Genomic DNA, 25,492 nt, shown 5'->3' with positions numbered 1-25,492 from the left:
GGAGGAGGGATTTGAATTGAAATTTATTTCAGCAAAGAGTAAGGACAAGGGGACCAGCGAAAATGCAAAAAGCCTCACGAGGCACCTGGCCCCTGTAACAAACCCAAAGTCCCACCATGTGAGGAGAAAGGAAAGGGTAAAACCTAGCACGGCGAAGTGTAGTGTGCTGTAGCAAGGATTGAGAAACCAAGTAACAGCGAGGAGGCAGTAAAAAAGGGAGAGGGTGCCACTGCATCACACACCAAGACTTCCTGTGCCGCTGTTGAACCCGAGTGGGCGGCGTCGCCGAGCGGCGGGCCGATCACTGGGCAGTGCTCCCGGCAGCTTTCACGTCGAACACATGCATGTAGCTGAATACATGTTTACTGGTTCGTTTGATTTCGTCCCCAACAAGAAAAAAATTGATTCTGTGCTTCTGCTTGTTTGGACACTGGCATGCAAATCGCGCCTTTGATGTTGGCAAGCTTTTCCGCGCGTTGCATGCAACAGGTACTACATGGGGCGGTCCTATGGCAGGTGCTGACAACCGACGCGGTTGTGTGTATCACAGGGAAATTCCAGGACCCGGACCGGGAAAGTGGCGTGCCGTCCTACCTGCACCAAGGCTTCTGTCCGCCCATGCAGTCGCGCAGCAGCTTCTGGAACTGGACACGCCCCGGTGACACCGCCGTCCAGCGATGCCCTGGAGGCGCCATCGGTGAGGCCACTTTCTTCGTTCGCTATGTTAAGGCCTTAGCTGCCTCATTGAACTGACCGACGGCGTCTCGCGTTGATGCAGCGTCGGCGACGAGTGCTATAAGGTATATGATGAGATATTGACGTAATCTTGCGAGGACAGAAGAACTACCAAGTTTGTACCGTCATCGTTACGTCACTGCCAATTCACATCACGTCACGAAGTCATCAAATAGCATCGTAGATTGTTCGAAGGTGGTCCGATTGCGGACGCAACGCAAAACAAGATGATATTTGAGGTTTAAAGTCTCAAAACCACCATATGATTATGAGAGACGCCGTAGCGGAGGGCTCCGGAAACTTTGACCGCCTGGAATTCTTTAACATGCACCCAAATCTGAGTTTACGGGCCTGCAGCATTTTCGCCTATATCGAAAATGCAGCCGCCGCAGCCGTGATTCGATCCCGTGAGCTGCGGGTCAGCAACCCAGTGCCTTAGCCAGTAGACCACCGTGGCGGGGCAACGCAAAATACGACGAGGATCGTGAGTTCCCTTCGGTATTGAAGGCAGCCCAGAACCACGTTTCAAATGGTGCTCAGGCAGCATCAACACATTGGCTCAGAGGAGTAAAGCACATAGTTTTCGCCTTCGCCCGTTCGTGACAACTTGGTAGTAAGATGAGATGAAAATGAGGATGTATTTAACGAGCCGGACTCCCCTTTATTACGTGTGAGTGTCACAAGTGTAGCACCCTTTTAGAGAGAGGCACGCTGACTCATCATGCGGGAAGCACGACTTTCCAGAGAAGAGTCACTGCACTATACTCTCCAAACGAGAGTCAAACGGCTCCTCTACATACGTGCGACTCTCACTTTTAGTTGTACGAGATTCGAACGGCCCGTTAATTTTTCTTTCTCAGAGTATACCGTACCGTACTTACCCGGTTGCAACGCGCACTCTGTATCGGAAAAAATAGGCCTTAAAATCCCATCTTTTCGGTCTTTGCGTGGTGTGACCGCTAATGTGTTGCGGCAACCATTGTAGTACGTCTGCTTGTCACATTTTGTATCGCTGGAGCCATCTGAAATGGGGCCCTTATCTTTACTAGGTGTCCTTGTGGTCTATCAACCATTTCTTCCCAATAATTGGGTGTAAATTGGCCGTTATTTTGCCCGTTGTAATCAGAGGTGCGTTGGAATTGGATAAATACGGTAGCTCTTACAACTCGATACGCGTCATCGCCATCTTTGACTGGGAACGTTTTGTATAATAATAATAATAATAATAATAATAATAATAATAATAATAATAATAATAATAATGTTTATTTTTCATCAATAGTTTGATGAAGAACAGCTGCAGGTTAAAGCTGCTCTCCAAAAGATGCAGCTTGACAAAGGCGCACAGCTACCTTTTAGCACGACAGCAGTAGCAAACAATCAGCAATGTGAAGTCAACAACAATAATAAAAACACCAAATAGATAAATAAATAAAAAAATAAATAAAGATATAAAAATCAAGTCCAAATTCCAAAAATAAAAATAGCAACCATGATAATACAGAAACTGCAAAGAAATCTTAAAAACTAAACATGTGTATATCGCGCAATTGAATCTGTGTACAATGTAAAAAATCTATGCCAGCTTTCACATATTTATTCGGTAAATATTCGGAACCGCAGAAGCACAGCTCTTTTTGGACGGCTACTTGTTTCCTCTCCTTAAATGAAAACCCTAAGCGGGGTTGTTAGCTTATCCGACGCGAACTTGTCTAAGCCTATACGCGGCCGTTTCCAAAGGACGCGCGCCATTAATTAGTGGTGCGTGAGAGGTGATAAGAAAGAATCATAATAGTAATGAAAAGTTCGATATAACAGAGGCAGAAAGCACTGCCCGCGTCAAAAAGAAAAAAAAAGTCTCCAATCAAGTGTTCTTATTCGTCGGGAAGGGGCGGTCGCGCGGAAGCGTTAATCCTCTTTTTTTCTTTTTCCAACCGAAGCTTATTAGCTTTTAAGATAACGTGGGGGCTTTTAAAAGCAATGATGTCGATAAATGCGTCGGCCGCTGAGAGTCACGTTCTTGGCGGAATAGGAGGCTGCCTAAAAGCGCCCAGATAGGAGTGACCTGTCGCGTCCGATTGACCCCAGTCGGTCTGCGTGCGCAGGTGCCCCTCATTGTTCTTGTTTCGTTTAGTTTTCCTCTGTGTGTTCTGGTTTTTTGTCGCACTGTGACAGGGTCATTATACGGCTTTTTTTTTTTTTGTACGCCACTTTGTCGCCTTCGGCCTCTTCGTGCTTGTGTCTGTTCGCCAATCGGAGGCCTGTGCCCCAGGCGGCTCATGAAGTGTCGGATTTTTGTTTGAACTGTGGGTCCCAAATGCGGCCTCCGACGATACCAGGCCGCCATTTTCCTCACTTTAGAGGCGCAATTAGTGACCTACATTTCGGACGACTTATCTGGTGTGGTCGCCACATGTGGACAGCACCTGCAACCAGATTGCCCCCTCCTCTCGCTTCGCTGGACCTAAATATTGTCGCTGTATTGACGCAGCGCGATTGTGCCTTAGCGTCGACACCTGCGCTGTGGCTTTTGCATCTTGAGAAAATTTCTTAGCAGAATGATCAATAATAATAATATTATGAGCACGCGTGGACTCGTAACGCTAAAAAATAATTTTTCTCTTGTTTTTCACCCGCTCTAACCCGCGGGTAGAACATCGCGGAGCGTTAGGGATGTTTCGAACTTGGACTTTACACGGAACATGACGGCCATGGCAGAATCCGTCGGGAGTGGCCTGAAATTTCTATCGCAAAAGAAAAGAAAACCTTTCCGCACCATCGCCTAGCAGCGTTGCGCTGAGCGTATTGCTCATGTATGTTTCCGTGGCGGTTCTCGATCATCTTCGCTGTGACGTATTCATGACTGGAACATCTTTAATTCTTCTTTATTGTTTTATGGCCCCGCCGCGGTGGTCTAGTGGCTAAGGTACTCGGCTGCTGACCTGCAGGTCGCGGGTTCAGATCCCGGCTGCGGCGGCTGCATTTCCGATGGAGGCGGAAATGTTGTAGGCCCGTGTGCTCAGATTTGGGCGCACGTTAAAGAACCCCAGGTGGTCGAAATTTCCGGAGCCCTCCACTACGGCGTCTCTCATAATCATATGGTGGTTTTGGGACGTTAAACCCCACATATCAATCAATTATTGTTTTATTGTGTCATATATACTCGAGCTACTGCGCTTTCTGCTGTGATGTATAAATGCCTAGAACACACACACACACACACACACACACACACACACACACACACACACACACACACACACACACACACACACACACACACACACACACATATATATATATATATATATATATATATATATATATATATATATATATATATATATATATATATATATATATGTTTGCCAGACAAAAAATTTTAATTGACCGTGATGGGAGATCTTAGGAATCTCGCTCCAAAATTAAAGAGCTACCGACTACTGACACGAAATTTTTTACTTTTTTTGCTTCAAATTGTAGGTCAAGCACCCACGAGCGCACGAAACGTAGTGGTAAGCGTCAATGTGCCGGGAAAAATGATTTACAGCCTGCTTTTAAAAGCTAGTTTCGGTTACTACTGCATGTACCATCACATCAAGACATGGTATGAGCAGCGCCACCAGGTGGTAATATGCGTATGCGGAAGTTTTCGCGACGTATCCTCGTGAGCACGTCGCTTCTTCGACTGTCTGCTTCCTATGCGGCGCACTGATCGTGTGGGGCTCAACGTTTGGTTGGCATCACTTTAGTGCTGGACACATGGTGAGAATACGCATGTGATTTGCCGTACGGCTGTTCATGCCAACAGTCGCATCCGTGCGGGACAGAGGGTGGGCGCCCGTCGCAGGTTTGTTCCTCGCCACCCATATAGCCCCGATCGTAGTGGTATTTGTGCATATCAGCGTTGTCGTTGGCATGAAAAACATTGGATAAGCTGTTGATGGCGTGAAATAACTCATTATTAAATAAAGCGACGCTTGAAGTGTGCTATTTCTGCAAGGCAACATCTGTTTCCGAACCAATAACGAGATATCAAGCAGTGATGGCAGGCCATTTCACAGGTAACCAAACAGTGGCACCGACCGTATGGTTGAACCGGCCCGCTTCGTTCACACCTTCGCTCTATACATCGAGGTTGTCGAGAAAACCAGTTGCACGAGTGAGAGCGCATATATGTAAAAAAGTATTTATCATTTTGGCAAAAAGCGCACAAAAATGAGCTCACATTGGAATGCAAGCGACGCTACCGAGAGCGTCGGCGTCGCAAGGCCTACGAGAATGACTGCGGGCTCTGGCGATGTTTGTCGCTCGAGAAGGCGTAGCTTTGTTGGCAATGTTACCAGACAACCAAGCATGACTATTTGAGGCTCTTTATTCTGTGGATAAGACGTCCTCCGAGCGTGCCAGCTGAGGTGCCGTACATGGGCGGAGACCGAGCGCTGACGGCTCGTACGTTCTCCCCATGTGTCGTGAATCGTCGTACGCCGAATCGAATGCCGAATCATACCATGTGTCCAACGCTTTTTCAGGCGCAGGTTCTTCGTCAGCAAGTCGGTCAGCAACTGCATGTTGTGCGTGTATGCCTCCGGAGCGAACAGAGTGAACTTCGCTTGGTTGGCGTCCAGTCTCCACCTCCGCCGCGGTGCACGAGGTCGACTCACGCTCGCCTCAGGAGCGGATTGGACTGCAATTGGTGCAACTTGCATCTGCTGTCTCCCGTTTCACTGGCACGATTGAAGCCAATTCACAGGGCAAAGTATTGGCGGAATGATAGAATTGGAAGTCCGATAAGTCCTTTGACCTTTGATAAGCGTATATATTGTGTTCGCGTGCAGGCACGTTATATTCCAGACTCCGCTAGCTCGCTTCTCTGGTACAATGGTTGATAGGGGCCGCACGGCGCGAGCAGATGATCAAGAGGGTGACGCGCAAGTGCCATCTTTGTGTTTTGGTGCTTGACGTCATTACAAACGTGCCAAATTGCTGCGCGAAGTCACTGGCATTCGTACTGTAGCCGGACGTGAAGCTAGTGTTAATGTTGGTAATTGCGCCGCGAAAATTACGACTTTAAATATCAAAATAGAATGTGTTATCGACATTTGCTAACCGTCACACTTGTTCAGAGCCGTCTCTGCATACAGGTGATTTGTATGGCAGAGTAAACTCTCCTCCGAAGAAAGGTGTCAGTATCCCTTTAACTTGCAATGTTTCAAAATACACGAGTTCGTGCTCCAACGCTGCTCTGAAACTCCCGTTTTTAATTCTGCAAAGCTGCGTCAAAACTGCTCCTTGAGCTGCTCTAAAGCAACGAAGCCCGTTCCACCCCTTGAACTTGAATGAAGCTTTGAGCTTGGTTTTCTCGTCTACTATAGCACGCCTATAATAGTCAAATTACTGGCATCCCTGTTTCAACTAGTGTGTAAACATTTATATAAACTGGTTTACTGTCCTGACGCACGTTCGTTTTACGCACCGTCGCCTTGGGCCGTGGCGTGTGCGTAATGGGGCCGTAGCTGTCACTGCTGAAAAAGGTGATGTGCTTTCTCGTTACAGGTCACGCCAGATGGCGCTGTCTGCCGGGTAGCCCGCCGTACTGGGAACACGACACTCCCAACCTAAGTGCCTGTTACTCCGCCTGGATGGAGAACCTCAAGTCGAGGGTGCGCTGCCTTTCCTTTTTCTTGCCTCTGCGTAGCATGCTGAGCCGATGTGTATATACAGGAAAGTAGTACTTAAGGGCTTTTTTTTTCGTGGTTTTGACACAATATAATGAGATCTAACAGACAATAATGCCAAGCAATGTATAGGGGAAGTTAGTAGACGCAAACGTATTGTAAATGTGAAGATATATATATATATATATATATATATATATATATATATATATATATATATATATATATATATATATATATATATATATATACTCTTGCTAGTGCATTGTAATAATTGTGCCATAGATGGCAAGAAATAAACGCGGACAATGGACAGCTTGCTGCTAGCAGTTAAAATTACCCTCCCATTACCTTCCTTGGCTTCATTGTCTGCTGGTTCTCAAGAAGATGGTTTTTAGCAAAGAAACGAGCCCTCGAAGACTTTCCTTCAATGAAAAGCTGATCGCCACGTTCGAGGGTGTTCCAAATATCAAGGTACAGCAAACGAACGAGTATCACCACCACAGAACTCAAGGTGGCTAGTATTGCGTAATAAGTGATGGAAATTTATACTCGTGTGCACGTAGTCATCGCGTGCAAAATGTGCGTTCAGCCTGTTCTTGCCAAGGTTACGCAAACAGGTGACCAAGCGCCCGGGAAGAAGTCCTTCGCCTAGTCACGTGCTAGCGCAGCGGTGGGGCTCCGGTGGAGCCGTCGTATCTTTGACGCCTGTCTGCGGAAGCATCACGTTGCGTGACGTGGAGCGAAGGGGCGGCTCCAGGTTTTCCCAACCTGCACTGAGTCATAACTTCTACTCCAAGGAATTACTTTGTTGAACTGGCTATAACCCCGTGGCGCTGTTTGGTAGTTGAGCTCGAGTGAGTGTCGTTGTTGATGTAACTCACAGGCCGATGAGGACGACTCGGTGGTCAACCTGGCAGTGGAGCTGGAGGTGATTACTCGCACGAAGACGCTGCTGGGTGGTGACATCGCTCAGACGGCGGGCGTCATACAAAGGCTACTGGCCCGGATGACTCGCCGACTGGACGACTTCCCGGACGAGAGGCGCCGCTTCCAGGTCGTCAAGGAGCTGCTGCAGGTAAGCTTTTTTCCGTACGGCTAAGAATAAGGCGAGAACAGCGCCTCGCTTCTTAGAGGCCTCATCGGACGCGAGATTTGACTGTAGGCGCCCCACGGCGTCGCTGATGAGTGAAGGAAAATAAAATGACCGCGAGATGACTCCACCATGTGGCGTCACGATGACCTCAGGAATGTGGAATATTTGTTACGTCACAACGACGCCACGTGAAGTAACGTCGCATGATGCTGTCATGACTCCGCGTGGTCGGTGGTGTTCTGATTACTGTAGGCCATGCGAAACCAGGTGTGGGGCCTCCTATGTTTGAGGGTGCAGTGCAGAGCAACATTAGGTGCATAATGCTAGGGCAGAACAGCAGCATAGTACATGCGCTGAGAGAGAGAAGGACACGACGCGCTGATTGGAGCAGTTGGTGGGGTTCCGTGATAAAAATATAAAGCATATCCGTGTGCTTCACTTCCGGCCTTCATGCTGTGTCTAAGCACTCTTATATATTATTTTATGCCAGGGAAAAGACGGCTTTGTGCCTTGGAGTCGTCAAAAGTGGTTGCATAAGGGTTCCTCACAGGTTTTTTTTCTTTTTTATTGCATTTTGGGGGGAAGGGAGAGGGGGGGCATGCTGCGCAAGATGCGATCCATTGGTTTGTTTTCTAACGGCTATGTCGCGCTGCCACTGCGATGCTCGATCTGGACGTGCGACGCGCCAAACGTCTGTCTTATTACATATGGCGTCTCTTACTCCACTTCCCACCGACAATTTCTTAGAGGTAATCGAGCATTATGGGCAGTAACAGCGCACAAACTCACGGTACGAAGAGAAGAGACACAAACAAGCATTGTTTGTGTCTCTCCTCATAATGTATCATAATGTATCACCAACTAGCCCAACTACCAGTCCTGAATCGAGCAATCGGTTTTGACCCGTAGCCATCGACGTTTCTATCGCCGCTGTGGGTCGGTCGAATTATAGCCGTCCTTTATACGTGCGTACGAGTGGCCCTTTCCTTCCTGAGGGACGGCTCGAGTTTCGGCTGGGCATAAATTAGATTTCCTGGCCGTGAGCTTGTTTTGCTGCTTCGTTCTCCATGTATGGCAAGGCCGAGCTCGGCGTGGGTCGAAGGTCGGCCAAAGCGCCTCTTGTCTACGTCATTTGTGCAATCGATCTCTTCTACTGTGGATACTTGGCACTGCGCGCTTCGTCGAGTGCGTCATCGTGCAGAGTAGTATCGTCTCGAGCCACTGTTTGCTAACCGGCTAGGGGAACTGAGTCTGCATTTCACCGATTTTTTTTTTCGAGGAACTCGTCATCAGCCTTCGAAATTAAAAAAAAACAGCAAAAAGGAAAACCGATGGCGTGTTATTTTCTCTTAACATTTCTAGTCTTTCAGGTGCACTTCGTAATATGTATATCTAGTGCACACACTGCGTCAGGAGCGGAGCCAGATTCTTTTTTTTTTTTGAGGGGGGGGGGCACATTTTCGATTTTTGAGCGGGTACTTCATTGAGAAGGCAATTTTTCGCTCCCTATTCTAATGGGAAAATATGTTTCGGGGGACGGACCTGGTGTGCCACCCCTTGGCTACGCCGCTGCTCCGCTTTCGTCTACATGTGCGAAAAGTCAGATGTGAATTGCGCCTTGCACTGCTTTGCCACGAAGCCGCCCATCCGTTCTTGCTTGTCTCGCATGATTATTCATGCGCGATCAAGCAATTTCGCTCCTGTTAGTGCGTTTCCGACGACGCAGGTGGAGATAGCGGCACGTAGCCGACAAGCGCATTGGCTGGACGCTTAGTGCTGACATTGTGCGCGTGCTTTCCAGAAGTAAGTGGCGCGGTGGAGATATCGCCCGTACAGCAAGAGTAGCCAAGGTGAGCACGAAACCCTCTTCGTCCTCGAACGCGGGGCTGGATGAGGGGCCGTTGAGGCGAAAGCATTAAATGCCCCAGAAAACTTCAAGGCGGAATGTCGGCACCTTGTGGCTTCGGGCACGAGCAATGCGAAAATTCATCGCAGGATGACGTCAGAGATGGCAAAATTTGTGGCATTGTGACGTAATTGTGACATTATAGTGACGTCACATCACATCCTGACGTCATCGCGCTACACCGTAGCTGGGTCAGATGTGATGCGATCATGAAGGCAGTTCCAGACCAGGTTGGGTGCAGAAAAGCTTTCGAAGGGTAGCGGGCAGCATTGGTACATGAACGGGGGGAAAAAGAAGATGGCTTTGGACTTTGAATCTGCATAAGCGAAGGTAGAAAAGACCCTCTTGCGTGCGCGCATACGTGTGTCTGCATGTGTGTGTGTGTTTGTGTACATGTGTGTCTGTGTGTGTGGTAACAAAGCGGACTCCGATCTCGCTCGCGTACTTCGTCTCTGGTCGATGTTTCGACTTCAGCCTTCCTAGAATACAAGGAACTCAACCGGTCTCTCCGCACTCCTTTGTCATGGCCCGTGCTAGATACCCACCTAGTGGGTATCAAGCACGAGCGGTGTCCTGTGTAGAGCTCGAGAGCGTTGTATCGACTTGCGGCCTCGGAGACCGCGTTTCAGTGTGGACGAACTGCAGAGAACTCCCGTGTGCTTTGATTAAGGCGCTCGTTACACATTCCTAAATGGTTGATATTAATCCGGAGACTCGAGCCTGAGCGTGGGTCGCAGCCATCTCAAGAGGCTGGTGCCAGAAAAAAAAGTATAGCAAACATGTCAGTTGTTATTGTGGCCCGAGTATAACCAGGCATTGATCGAGAGGCGATTCTCGCCAAGCCTTACGTCTTTCTGCAAGTTTTTTTTTTGTGTGTGTGTAGACTACCGTCATCCCCAATGCGTGGTGACGCAGCGCGGTGCCGCCTCTCGGGGGTGGCTATAAACCCGCACCGCCTCCGAGCACAAGTAAGCCTGTCGGAGACAGGAATTAGTCATATGTATACAGTGCCCCGGATGTTCCTTCAGACCGTCGATACTGGACATTATAAACAAAACTTCAGCCTACAAGGTCACGGGTTGTAGCTACAGTGATGATTGATATGTGGGGTTTAACGTCCCAAAACCACTATATGATTATGAGAGACGCCGTAGTGGAGGGCTCCGGAAATTTAGACCACCTGGGGTACTTTAACGTGCACCCAAATCTGAGCACACGGGCCTACAACGTTTCCGCCTCCATCGGAAATGCAACCGCCGCAGCCGGGATTCGAACCCGCGCCCTGCGGGTCAGCAGCCGAGTACCTTAGCCACTAGACCACCGCGGCGGGGCTGTAGCTACAGTGATATTGTGCGCAAACATTAAAGCAGCCCGCCAACGCTTTTTTTTTTTTGAGCCCGGTCAGAAAACTACGCAGAAGAGTTGATGAATCGCGCACACTACAATTAGGCCGATAAAGACAAAGCGGACAAGGCCCAAACCTTATCCTTCATGAAGCACATCAGATGACTTGCGCACTGTTTTAGACTCATCCCAATGAATCGCGAAACCCTTCGTTTGGAAGGCCCGGAAGAAGTGTTTGCGCGCGCGCGGGTTTGTACGAACCCCGGTTCGAGGATTGCGCCCGGACTAGAATGGCTTGGAATATGAAGCGCTTTGTGTCTGCACGAGCGAGCAACGGAGCGCTTCGCACGCCGGCTACCACAAAAGAAACGATGACGCAGAGAACACCCTGTGCGGACGACGGTGTTGGCACCGTGGCAGCTTCTCTTGTTACTGTAGTGCATAGTTTTGTTGACCTTCTAGACCTATAGCATAATCTGAGAAACTATTGCGGCAAAGCTCGCCTCGAATGTCTCGAAACCGGTTTACACTTGTTACGCAGTAGCGCTTTCTCTTGCAATTTTTTCGTCCAACGTCTTCCATTTGATTGTTTCTTCACCTGGTGTTGATGAAATAATAAGTTGGCAAAGCCTAGCGCTAAGCCGCACAAGGCTTGAAACTGTGAGACTGCACGATTCTGAAGACTATTCTGGTTGCTTCTCTCTGGGCTGTTTCTACGTTGATTGCCAATGCAGAAATCATCGAGTTTAACCTCAAAGACATGACACGGTTGTGCAACCTCCAGATACAGAAACTCGCACTTAACTTAAACCAAGTGGTCGCGGGCACATCGTCGTTGGCGCCCCCTCTCGCAGCTGCCGTTGCCGCACCCTATCGTATTCTCTCGTTGTATACGTACTCGGTGTCTTCGGCCGTCTTGCGGCCATTTTTCGGGTTTACTGTCCCGTTCTACATTTTTAGTATAGGCTGCAGTGCAGGTACAACAGCGGTTTAGCCCAATTTATGTGACAAACTCCCGTTTACGATGACGAGAGCCTTCTGGATCCACAAACGAGGAACGATTTGCAAAAAAGCTTCGCCGTGAAAATCGAGTTTGAGTCCTGCTGCTTCAATGCCCTGAATGAATAGCGACAAATCTCCTTGGTCTTTTTATTTATTATCTTGTGCTCTCTATAGCTGTCTTGTGCGTTTATGGTAATATTTTTTTACGAATTACGACAAATGTGTTCCAATACGTGTAACAATATATAACAACAGTAGAACGTGGGGTCTGACGTCCAAAAAGCGCGATATGACTATGACAGACCCGTAGTGGTGGGCTCCGGTAATGTCTACCACATATTAGTCTTTAACGTGCACAGACATCGCACAGTTCTTCTAGAAAAGTAGACGAGAAGATTTTAACCTCGTTCTGGCCAGTACCTGCTACATCTAAAGGTTTGGTTTTTGCCGGCGGCAGGTGATCTTTTTATCCACTTTAGTTTCCTTACATTTGCATTGTAAGTACACCATGCCTCATACTTTTTTGTCCGCTAGTTCTCGGTAATGACTTGCGAGAGGTACTTTCCTAGTTGTAAAACCTATTATAACGAACACTTTTGCGCTGGACTTCTACCTTTTGCCACTCTGGGCTCTTGAAGGGGATTTCAGTGTTTCGTTTCATATTGCTCATGCGTCGATATGCTCCGCGCTTAGCTACCGATGCGCTGGTAACGCGTTTCATCTGTAGACTCGCAGATTCTTGTGTGCATGAAACGAGGCAAAAAAAAAAAAAACTCAAACCAACTTTTGGCGGCTCCATCAACTGCAGCCACAAAGGAGTGGTCGTGCCTTGCAGCGCAAGAGAAACAAAAAATAATAAAACGGGGCATGAATGTCATTTGAAAGACGTTGTGGTTCGCCTTCGAGCGTTGCCAGGCGACCGCTAAAACCTCGGGCACGGTTTTAGAAAGCTCGACGACGACGTGTGTTTCTAGCGAAGGCCTTCGAAGAATCTTAAGAACCCGACGTCAGCGGGAACTGCTAGCTCTAAAAGTCAGACGCTAAAGCGTCACCGCATATGGTCCGCCACTCGCGGAGCCCGGTTGGCTGCAGGCTATTCACGTGCACACTTTGCGCTGCGCCGGCATTTTTTAAGCGCACATACGAGCTTAAAGCCCTTGCTTCTTTGTTTTTTTTTTACTATCCTTGATGCTAAGTTCCCGCTATTTGTTTTCTGCATTAAGCGAGCGAGCGGCAAGTAAATACCAGAAACGATACGTCCGCAAAACAGGGAACATAAATGAATGCGGGACGCAGTCATCCGTCTTTCCGTGTCCACGCACCTTCTTTCTCTTCATTTTGCGCTGACTCACGCTATGTGCGAACACTGCGCTAACCCTTGCGCCGAGCAAAGGTGGCTCCCGTCTTTTGCTGACCCGCGCGTTGCTCGGAATTTAAAACTCTGTCCGTCGTCACTCGAACTCTGGGCGAGGATGGAAGGGGGGTTGAAGACGCCGCTGCTGCACGTACCGCTGCACGACGTTCGGAAGAGAAAGACAAGAAAAAAGAATGCGTTGCGGGGCAAAAAGCAGCGCGGAGTTTGTTATAGTCGTCCCCCGTGGTGTGCGCACAAGTAATCTGGGGGCAGCGTCGTAGGCGACGTGAACTGGTTTCACAATGTCGCTGCTACTATACGGTGTGAGCTTCTCTCTCAAACGCAGAAGAACGCCTTCCTTCGAGATGAACCCGCTCGTTTGCCGTGCACTCACCGCCCTGTGGTAATCACTGATGAACCGAAAAAGAAAAGTCCATTCCGCAAGGTGAGCTTGTCGTCGCAGCGGCAGAGATTGCCGAGCTCCGTGTTTTAGAGCTTTATGTTGTCGATCATACGCAAGTATCGAGGCCTACCTGGCGTTCGCTTTGTCCCCTTCAATAGTGGAGCGCTATCCAGCCGTGACTTGTAACCGCGCGCACCGTACCGATACAAATCATGTAGGAAGCAGGAACTGCTAATGAATCAATGTTTTTATTTTGCAATGAAATTTTTAGCGTTCCAGAAACTGCATCGTACTGCTTGAAACTGCCTGAAGGCCTTCACGTGGCAGCAGTAACAATCACACATATATACGCATGTTCAGCATATACCAGATAAAACACTCAATCTCAATGAAACTAATAAAAATGGAACACATTGAGTGACGCTTACAATCAAACGATGTTTACGAAAATAGATATCTAACTCATTTACTGAGAGGAAATCTCGAAATGCATTCATATACATAACAGACAGTTGTAGCAACACTAAAAAAAAATCACTATAAACGTGGCTGTTATGCGCAATGGTACGGTACAATATTGAAACACTGAGTGTGAAAGAAATATTACAACCACAGCAATAAAAAAGACTGGGAAAATGTAAAAACTCTTTCGTTTGTGTCTTTCTATTCATTAATATTTCCAAAAGTAATCCCTAGTTTCTTCGCGTGTCAAAGTACTTACGGTAAATCTTTCTCTTTTCATTTTAGTTAGTAAATAATGTAGGCTATGTCTCAGTGACTGCATGGGATATAGTGTGTAAGCTTATGTGGTACAGACCACATGTCTCGGCTACAAGTGCGCGAGTCACTTCTATTTGTATTGAAGTCAGGACGTATGTTTTAAGAAGAATTTGATATTGCCAGAACCAAAATAAAATAAATATAGAAATCGTTAGTTGGGAAGACTTGTCGAATGAAACGTATAATGTTTTTGAATAAGTGGCGCAGTGGGATAAAAATGGGGCACATCTGCTATTTCTAAATTTGATGGCCCGAGGCACAGCGTAAAGGAAAACTGGTCATATATTAAAGATCACGCGCAGTGCTAAACCTTACGCTTAGCAGGTTGTGTCAATCGGCCTTTTTTTTTCACGATGCTATGGCGCATGCGCGCTTCATTTAGTGGAAAAGTTGCAAAACGCCCGCTGGTCGTGGATAAAGGTCAGTTGCTTTAGTCGCGGAGACCTTCGTTTCAGCAATACCATAGCTTAATCAAATATTTGTTGCGCAACTTCGACAAAGAAAGAAAAGGAGGAGACAGGATAGGGCGCCAATTCTCGCGGATCCTTCCGAAACAGTGGGCGGCACAGGAAAATGGAAAAGGTGGATTCCTAATACTATCCTGTGCTGTGGTGAATTGGCTGATCTGGATACTAACGAGCTTGCTGTAGAAAAGAGTAACAATAGCTCAAGGCGAAGAACAAGCCAGCAAAATCGGAATATTTGTGAATCACTCGAGTGTCTTTGAAAGAAAATTGCGCAGAGCATGTTGACGGGACGAGCATGGATTGGCTGTCTTCTGTGTCCCAGCTTCACTACTTACCATCTTCGAACACACAGTCGTCGTAGGTCTCACTTGGGGTTGATTATATAATGATACAATGATGAGCACTGTTAGGCTGAACACGTGAGCGTGTGGCCAACAGCACTGTCAGCGCCGCGCACCACTCATCGTCGGAAACATTGCACATGCGCAGCACGTGCTCAGCCATACACTCTTTCTACCGCGCGTACTACGGTATATGGATACGGTTGTTCGTCGTATGCTAACCCCATTTTTGTCTGTTAACCTGATGCATCCTGAACTTTAGCTTATTTCACTCTTTGCAGTTTTCCTTAATAAGCACTTGGAAAGTAAACTGTTCTATATTGATTTTTGTATTAGCACCAAATTCTAATCGAGATGGACCTTGAAATGCAAGATGTATCAGCTCAGCCAACAAAAATGCAGCTGGCAGACGGCGAACAGGCGTATTTATGACGTGGTGCACGCAATAGAAAGAGTGCATCGCAGAGCATATCCTGCGCATGCGCGGTGTTTCCGACAATGGGTGGCACGTGGCGCTGGTAGTGGCGTCAGCCGCGTGCTCGCGTGTTCACCTGGTTCACACCAAAGGCGGTGCGGCAAACTTTTTGAAGCGACGGGAGCGTGCTTCTGTTCATACCGCCCGCCTCGCTTGGATCGCCCTGCGGCAGAGGAGGCGGGCATTTCGCGTCTTCGCGCACGTGTCACTATGACGTGGCAATGTTTCTCCCGATGGATGGATGGATGGATATGGCTGTACCCTTTAGATCGGGCGGTGGCTAGCGCCACCAAGCCGTAATACTTAATGAACTCAAAACTATATTTATTTATTTTTTCCTTAAAAAGTGAGTTTAAGCATTCGTACTTTGCAGTGAAGAGTTTAATTTTCACTCGTGCCTTGACTTTAGCCACCAATCAGATAACCTCCTTCTAGTTAAGTCTACTTGCTTAAAGTCTATTTTGCCCTCCCGGTCCCTAAACCCCAGTGCTTTGAAAAACTCTGCGCCATCATCCTGAACTATAGGGTGAAGCCTTTTACAGAACATTATCAGGTGTTCGGCAGTTTCTTCTTCCTCTCCACACGCACTGCATACGGTGTCTACCCCTTCGTATTTGGCCCGATATGTCTTGGTTCGCAGTACTCCCGTCCTTGCCTCAAACAGTACAGAACTACCCCGAGTATTATCATAGATCCTTTCCTTGGTAATTTCCTGCTTGAAAGTTCGATAGATCTCTAGTGCGGACTTCTTAATCATGCGCATTTTCCACATGTCAGTCTCCGTTTCCTTCACTTTCTTCTTAACCGATAGTTCTTTTTCGTTTGGCCACCTGCTGTTTTCCAAGTATTTACCAGTCAACTTCCTGGTTCGCTTCCTCCATTTTGTATCGACATTCTTCATGTACAAGTAGCTGAATACCTTCCTAGCCCAACGCTCCTCCTTCATTTCTCTCAATCGCTTCTCAAATTTTATCTTGCTGCTACCTTCCCTGCCCTCAAATGATGTCCATACCATATCACCTTGTACTCCCTGATTTGGTGTATTCCCGTGAGCTCCTAAAGCAAGCCTACCTATTCCACGTTGCTTAATTTCTAATCTTGCTTGAACTTCTGATCTCATGCACAAGACCGCATTGCCGAACGTCAGCCCAGGAACCATGACCCCTTTCCATATTCCTCTCACAACATCATACCTATTGTAATTCCATAGTGCCCTATTTTTCATCACTGCTGCATTCCTGTTACCTTTAGTCGTCACGTATATTTCGTGTTCCCTCAGGTACTCGGTCCCATTGCTTATCCATACGCCCAGATATTTGTATTTATCTGTTATCTCTAGCGTGATTTCCTGTATCCTAAGCTCACTACCTTCGTTGTCATTGAAAATCATGACTGCTGATTTTTCCTTACTGAATCTAAAATCTAAGCTATCTCCCTCATTACCGCAGATGTCCATCAATCTCTGCAAATCTTCCTTGTTGTTGGCCATTAGCACTATATCATCTGCGTACATTAATGGTGGTAGTGCCTGATCAATAAGTTTTCCTTGTTTGACTAAAGAGAGGTTGAAGCCCAGCCCACTTCCCTCTAATTTTGCCTCTAATCCTTGTAGGTACATCATGAATAATAAGGGTGACAGGGGGCACCCCTGCCTAAGCCCCCGTTTTACCTTTGCAGGCTTGGATACCTGTTTTTCCCACTTTATAACTACCTTGTTACCTTTATAGATACCATTTAAAAGATTAGTGACTACATGTTCCACGCCTAGTGTGTCCAGTATTTCCCACAATTCCTCTTGAACCACGCTATCGTACGCTCCCTTGATATCCAAGAATGCTAGCCACAGAGGTACACCCGCGCTACCACCGCGCCTCCGGTGCGTGGTGTTCTGAAGGGCTGCGCAAAGCGGTGAGCAGGCGGCGAAAAATGCTCCGAGAGCGATCGCCCTTGCCCCCTCGGTTTATTTTCGCTTTCGCCACTCAGAGAGGGGGTTTTCTGTGCTTTCAGAGAGGGGGTTTTCTGTGCCTAGCCGCTTTGGCCGACTCGCCTAACGAGCCTAAACGAGCCTAAACACTACTCACCACTATATATATTCGACTGGTACTTTTCGGGTGCTGTAGCGCGGCTGCTGATTCAAAAAAGCTGCGGCCTGCTGCGTGCCGCCGAAAGGGCGTCCCGGGCCCAGTTTACCTTGCGCCTGGTTTGGCGCCAACACTCCTGTCAGAAAAACGCTTTCACTGGCATGGCTACGCATGAAAATAGGCCAATAATAACTCGTTTCGTAGTTACGCATCAGAAGTTCAATGCACAATCGTTATTAGAACCTATAACACCTATTATGTGAATAGTTCGCCCTAGAAGAACCAAGCTTTTGGACCTCAATACTCCCCAAGAATGCTGCCCGTTTGACTCACCTGAAAAGAAAAGGGTCCCTGATTCTCTTCATTGGTACGCCATCGCCGGGTAGAAGGGCTGACGTATCGGCCCCTCTGAAACGCACCGCGAAACCAGGCAAAATTTAAATATAGGGTCTTTTAGTGTTCTAGCAATGCCGGTTGTGGTTCAAAGACCGAGTTAAAACTCAAGAGTTCACGACAAAAACAAAAGATGTATTCTCAATCGAGGCACAAACTTGTACATTCCGTAGGTATCCATACAAATGACAAAATCACGGAAAGGGTGTTTAAAATCACGAAAACAAACTTACCGATCTACAAATATAATCTCACATATTACAAGCCTTGCGAGAACACACAGAGGCCTTGAATATTCACCACAAGTGCGTACTCCACAATTCTTCGATTGTTTCCCGAATATTTCTCTCCAAGAAAACGCTGAAACCAACTCCAGCGCCGAGTATTGTCTCGGCGACAACCTTCAAAACAGTGAACCCACGGCGGCATCATTCGATTCATCAATATCGACTGACCGCGCGAACATCACAACTTCTTGGCCGAGTTTACCACTCGACCTACTCTCCGTCACTTCTAGTTTGGATCCTTCCCGGTTTCGTGAGCATTCCAAGTAATTGTACGGCGGGTAGCACGTACCACGGCGGCAGCCAGAGGAAAGGGTTTCGTATCGACGGTTCGTCTGCGAAAACGGTCGCCCCAAAAGAGGCCTCGCTTCTATGTCTCGGTATCTCCTCATCTGTGCTGGTTGGCTGTCCCGTGTGTGAAGGGTAAGAGCCCTGGACGCATTTTGATACTTGATGTCTTGTTTCGTTGCGCACGCCCGTAAATAGAACGGTTGGCACCGTGATTTGGTGTTGTCGTCCGCAGGCAGCGCTCGTTTGTGATTATAGATGTTCGATAACGAATAATATGCTTCTTGAGGCGCTTCTCGACACTGTAGATCGCAGGGGATTGTGTTGTACTTCACAGTAGCGCTTTGTTTTTTTTTTTTTTTTTGCGTTCGGACTGCTCAGCGGCACACAACAGTATCGCGGCGTCGATCACACCTCTAACAAAAATATCGTCTGCAATATACGCGCACACCAAGAACTGGTACTCCAGTGAAAGCAACTTAAGGCAAGGTACCCCAACGCACGATCACATAAAACACGAGAAAGCACATGAGCACGCACAATTCCTCACGCAACCACATTGTAACGCGTAGTGTCGTCCGCTTTGATGGGTGGAGTGTCAGCGCCTTCACCGAAAGAGTGGCCGCAACTGTGAACTCAGCGGAGACGCGCTCGCCGACTGACAGAGACGCGAAGCGACAGGTCGTACTTTCATTTTTTATTCAGTGGTTGTTGCTGTAGTGACGCGCCTCATGGTCGGTTGTTCAAAATCGGGCGCCCTCACTGCGTTCTTTCAGGGCGCTGGGCTCCAGCTGTAAGGCGCTCGCAGTTTGTTTAGAGCGGGACCGATATCTAATCGCGTGACTCCTGCGCCTCGTCTGTTCGCAACTCAAGATGCAACGGCGTGTATCCTCTTCCGGCGTCCGACTGTCCCGTCTGTGCGCCAGCACATTCACTCGGTCTCTGGCTTGGATACACAGCGGGCACGTAATTGTTGCAATCCCAGTCAGTGCGTGGTGACGCTATAGTAACCCTGAGAAGCTGAGTGGCGCCTCCTGGTGGAAGACCTGGGTGACGTCATGGCACGGACTCTCGGATGCCCGCCACCGCGCGCCTACATAATGATGCGCTCGAATCGTGCGATGTTCCGCTGTTTGCTTTCACTTTCCCCTCGTCTAAAGCTGCACATGTATGACGAAAACAGAATCGGTAATGCTCCTGGTAAAACAAATACCGTTTACTTTTGCTTATGCACAATCGCACGTTCGATTGTAGTTGATGTGAAAGGGGTGAAAAGGTCTGTGTCGCGCTGGTATGATAAATTATAATGATAAATTACATTCCTGGTCACTGCAGTCGCATCCCGATGGATGGGCAATGAAAGACACACTTCTGCTCGGATGCACTGACGCATAATCATGTTATTTTGATATTTACATCACTAAGTTGAGGTGTTCACGGATGATTTGTGTAGAAGATATGAGGGTTTTTACCTTCATCTAGGCTTATTTTTATCGGAGCAATTGACGTATCTACGGGCACTGCTTTCGCTGGTGCGCCAAGACCCGCACTCGCATGCATTATCGAGTCTCGCAAAATATCTCGTATGCGCTCGTCCTAAAATACTACCGCCGCAAATGGGTCGGTTTTCCTCGTGTACTTGCTTACTTAACTCGTTGTTCAATTGCATCTTTCTTTCGCAATAATTTCATAAAAATTATCGAGGCTAAGTGCAGTTGAGGCGGAAATTGTCATTGCTGTCAGATTCTATATTCGTTCAGAATACCAACGGTGCTGTCGCACTCGTAACTACCAGTTCAGATACGTACTTCACGCAATCGTCACTTAGTCGGGGATGCCAGGGAAGCGTGTTTATTTGTTTAGAAACCCAACCGGAGCAAGCGCACCCAATGTCGCCGTTTTTTTGTTCGATAATAAATCAACCCAATCAATCAATCGCCTCTGGCTACGAAGAATTTGGGCGCCCCATCTCGACCACCGGCGTCTGTCGGTGCCTCCGACGATTTGAGCTCGCGACGGGCAAAATACGGTGGCCAATTATAAACCGAGCCACGCTGGTCGGGACGCCCAACAAGCCGCCTGCGGAACGTGCGGCGTCGCAAGGCATTTGTCCCAGCTATATTTACGCTGCTCAGTGCAACGCCGTTGCACGTTGACCTCTCGAAACGTATGTCTGATCGTCACGCAAATTTGACTGCTTGGGTTTTAAATGCGAAGCATTTCTTAGCGAACTTCGTCGACTTTGAGCGTATCTATCTATCTATCTATCTATCTATCTATCTATCTATCTATCTATCTATCTATCTATCTATCTATCTATCTATCTATCTATCTATCTATCTATCTATCTATCTATCTATCTATCTATCTATCTATCTATCTATCTATCTATCTATCTATCTATCTATCTATCTATCTATCTATCTATCTATCTATCTATCTATCTATCTATCTATCTATCTATCTATCTATCTATCTATCTATCTATCTATCTATCTATCTATCTATCTATCTATCTATCTATCTATCTATCTATCTATCTATCTATCTATCTATCTATCTATCTAGCCGCCTACGACTTGCAGCTCTCCTGGCCGTTTCGATGATAGTATCAATACCAAGCTTGATATGGCCTATCATGACTGTATGATGATCATATTTGACTAGTCATAACATGAAAATTATGAAATGCATGTCATGAATGTCATGATTTACATGTCATGGTCCTGCTGCTCTTGTGGTGCTTTCCTTCACATGACATGTTGCAAAACTGGTATGGTATGGCATGATTGCATGGCGAAGACAAGCGACAGACCCTAACCTGGAAATCATGACATGCGTGTCATGCAACAACATGACTACATGCCACGCTCATGATGCGCTGGTGGCCGTTTCGCTAGCTTCACTTATACCACATTTGCTATTACGGGACGGGATTGGATGATGAAAGTATGATATCAGTGCAAACATGATAAACAAGAGATGGGTGTGATGTAACAACATGACTATGATGCGACTATACTTTGATGCTACACACATGATGCGCTCGCGGCCGTTTCGCTAGCTTCATATGTACCAAACTTGGCATTACGCGACGCGAACGGACGACATTGGCAAATGACACGTGCAAACATGATAACCACGACAAGCGTGTCATGTAACAACATCACAAGATGCCACAATGATGATGCGCTCGCGGCCGTTTCACTAGATTCACATATGCCAAAATTTGTATTACTTGACGTCAATGCATGACGGAGGTATGTGAGTGGTGCAAACATGATAATCATGAGATGCGTGTCATGTGAGAACATGACTACGTGGCACAGTCAAAGTGCCAATACATTTCGCCGTTACGCGGTGCGCGTGCTCCCCGGCGTTCATTTAGTCGCATCACGCCATATACTCGCAGGCGCGCGCTGCGCTGCGTTGCTTTGACGCATGCTCGTTTCAGCGCGTCCGGCGTCCCTCCGTCACTAAAAGAGGGAGGCGCAGTTTGGTTTGGGTAACACATCGGCGCTATATGCAGCATGTCGCATTGCGTGCCGGTTGCCGTCGGGCCGCGCCGATGGACGGTGGTCGCGCCTGGCGTGAGACTGTTAAGTGCTTGCGTTTTGCTTACGTATATAGCGTCGCTGTGCCCAGTGTGTGCGCGTTAAAGTGACATATGAGTATATTGGGCCTTTCATGATGCGCTCGTGGCCGTTTTGCTAGCTCCACATACGCTAAATTTAGTGTTACGTGACGTCAATGGATGATGAAATATATGACTGGTGCAAACATATTTCGGACACGCGCGTCATGTGAGAACATCACAACATACCACGCTCAGAGCGTGCTCGCGGGCGTTTCACTAACTTCACATATACTAACTTTTTCATTACGTGACGTGAATAGATGACGAAGGTAAACGACACATCCAAACATGATAATCATCACACTTAAGTCATTTTTTTTATTTAAAGATACCCTACATGCCTTTGTTGCAGGGCATTGTGTAAGGGGGGTTACAAAGGGCGAGTGTCGCGACAAAACCGTAAGGAAACATCAAACTTTGAAAGAACTCAACAAAAAATAACGCGTTATATGTCACTAAAGAGAGAATGTACAAAAAGTCATTTGAAGTTTCACATCGGAACATTGCTGGTGAGAGGAGAACAAGTATCCGCAATACACTTACTAAAAAACACCTAGCACACACGTAGCCAAAAATATTTTAGAGCAGCGCGCAGAAAACAAATTGTTCTTGTTTAAGAAATACAGGATAATAAAGGGCGATAACAGAGTTTTTCTCGTGTGTATAAGAACATTATAAATTAGGAAAATGCAGGCGGTCACAAAGTGGGAAGCGATAAGAAAAAAAAGAATAAAGAAAGAAGAGCGCGTGCTCTTTACTGAACGAACATGTATGGCATCATTTACATCCACCTCATAACGTTGGGCTGATTTTAAAGTGACATATCAACATTTCTCATTCGTGCTTTGCATATCATCGACTCCCGCTGTACGTGGGATCTGCCAATTTTGTAGGGGCAAAGCTCATCTTAGTTTAACCTTGTCTTGCGTCACGCGTAACCGAGAGAAGAAACGAGAATGAAAAGGCAGTACCTCCGGAATGGTATAATGAACGTTGCTGTCTCGTAGAAATATATACAAACTGCATTTGAGTGAGGATATTCTGGATGGCGCAGTATCGCTGCTAACACATTGGCCGCTGCGCGGGCTGTGCCTGGGTGCGCGGAGAACTAGTCTTAATCTTCTGGATAGTCGCCGTACGGGGCGGATCGTTGGTGTGGCATGGACGAAGCAGAGCGGCGGGTGCGTTGAAGACGCTTGTGCTCGGCCTTCTTGGCTCACGCCTCGTCGGTGTTACCCGGGTGCCGTCTGCATTCTCATACGCGATCGAACGCATGGAGGCCGGCACAGACGGATGGACACACGGACGGATAGACGGATGGATGCCTCGCCCCACCCATCATCATTCACTCTGTGCATATTCATTGATTTGTTTCGAAAATATTGGACCTACAACTTCAGTGATAATAATAATAATAATAATAATAATAATAATAATAATAATAATAATAATAATAATAATAATAATAATAATAAAAATATTAATAATTACCAGCAGCCGCCTGACTACGCCAACTCCAGGCCGAATGCCTGTCCATATTGCGCCAGTCAAATTGGTCCTGTGCTTGGTGCTGTTACATTATACCCGCAAATTTTCTTATCTCATAAGACCACCTAAATTTCTGTCTCCCCTTCCCCCGCTTGCGTTCTCTTGGAATTCAGCCTATAATCCTTAATAATCAGTGGTTATCTAACATTCGCGCTTCGTGCCCTGCCCATGACCATTTCTTCTTGATTTCGACATTGATGTCCTAACACCAGTTTGTTCCCTGATAAACTAGACTCTCTTCTTGTCCCTCAGGGTTACACTTGTCATTTTCTTTTCCATCAACTTCACTTCTTTCATGCAATTTTTTGTCGATTCTTCATGAAGTACAGGCGTGTTGCGGACAATGCGCATCTTTTTTTGACTAGTAGTGAGTTCCGCGTAACCGACAGTAGCATCTGCAGAAATTGTGAGTGCGGAGCACTTCATAGGGACCCGCGCTGTTGTATGCTGTCTTCGCTTGGCGTAACGCAGACACATAACAATAGCAAAAAATCATGATGCAAGTGAGAAAGAAACGAAAAACTAGAGAGACAATGGGAGAAAACGGAAGAGTTGCGAACTTCCTTGAGGCTTGGCACGGATTGTACAAATCTGCGTTAACGTTTATAAAGGTATCTTGTGACACTATCTGCTTTTTTAGGATGGCTGCGCGGAGTTGCCAATCAGAGGCTGGCGATGTTATAACATATGTTTAGTCTTAAGCTTCGCAACCTTGGCGTGGTGGTGATCTCATTCAGCCCCAAGTTTTCTGTAAACTTTAAACATGAGAGCTTGTGCTGCAATCTGCGCATCTCTGCGGCGAAGCGTGCACCGACGGGGAACACAGGCCGGTCGCGCCTCACTCACCGCCGAGAGGGGCCGACAGTGACGTTTATGGTTTTCGTGAGTGCTCTATCGCGACTACATAACATGCCGACTGGATGAATGATGTGCCCCCTCTTTGCCCCATTCCCGTCCGCTCGCTCTAGATGGATTGGCCCTGGCAGGCTACTTAACAACTCACTCCCGCTCCGGGACTTCTATTTTGGCTTTGCGGGGGAGCGAGTGAGACATTGTCGGCTGATGAGTGTTTGGTTGGTTGCTCGGCTTCTAATGACTGTCTGCGCAGTGCGCACGTCTTTCGCCGGAGAATCGCGGCAGCGCTACTGCAGCGCTCCCGCCGAGCTTGGGCCTGGAATGCAAGCTTTTGCGTGCAGCACGTGTGCTCTATCCCGGGGGAGGGAGGGTCAAGGGGGGTGCGATTCTTTTTCTGTTGCAGGCAAGGTGGAGGATGTGGTCTTGTGACACCCTGTAAGGCTTGTATTTGAAAGGTCATACTTGGATTGCTCGACAGTTATGTAAAGCTCATTCCACAATTTTCAACGTGTGTTTATTCCGTATCGTGTATAAGGAATAAACAGCTATACCACAGCTATAGCTGCGCTATCTTTGTGCTGTGTGATACTTATGAAGTTGTAACCATCGTTCAACTGGTTTAAAAAAAGAAAACTCAATTTAGTTACACGAGCTCGGAACTGAGGTTCGTTTTTTAATCTCATTTCAGAGCACGATTTTAATTTTTATATGAATAAAAATGAAGCCTTTCTTTATGAGAACAAGACTGGTCGCCATGGGAAAATGTGTGTCCCGCAAGTGATTTTTCGTAATTGGCGCCACTGGCACGCACCTTCGAAGTTGTAA

General features: G+C 47.2%; 1 protein-coding gene across 8 annotated transcripts in view; it reads left to right on the top strand.

Moving 5' to 3' along the window:
- Positions 1–25,492, top strand: part of LOC119180745 (latrophilin Cirl) — a 490,851-nt gene that overhangs the window by 383,805 nt on the left and 81,554 nt on the right. For all 8 annotated transcript variants that reach the window (XM_075882931.1, XM_075882933.1, XM_037431878.2 and 5 more), the window contains 3 exons: positions 551–697; positions 6,292–6,398; positions 7,300–7,491. In XM_075882931.1, the coding sequence (XP_075739046.1) occupies positions 551–697; positions 6,292–6,398; positions 7,300–7,491 (446 nt within the window). The remainder of the gene's footprint in view (positions 1–550; positions 698–6,291; positions 6,399–7,299; positions 7,492–25,492) is intronic.

Source organism: Rhipicephalus microplus, unplaced genomic scaffold (assembly GCF_043290135.1).
Source record: "Rhipicephalus microplus isolate Deutch F79 unplaced genomic scaffold, USDA_Rmic scaffold_14, whole genome shotgun sequence".
NCBI classification, from domain to species: domain Eukaryota; kingdom Metazoa; phylum Arthropoda; class Arachnida; order Ixodida; family Ixodidae; genus Rhipicephalus; species Rhipicephalus microplus.
This window is presented reverse-complemented; position numbering and strand designations above follow the sequence as displayed.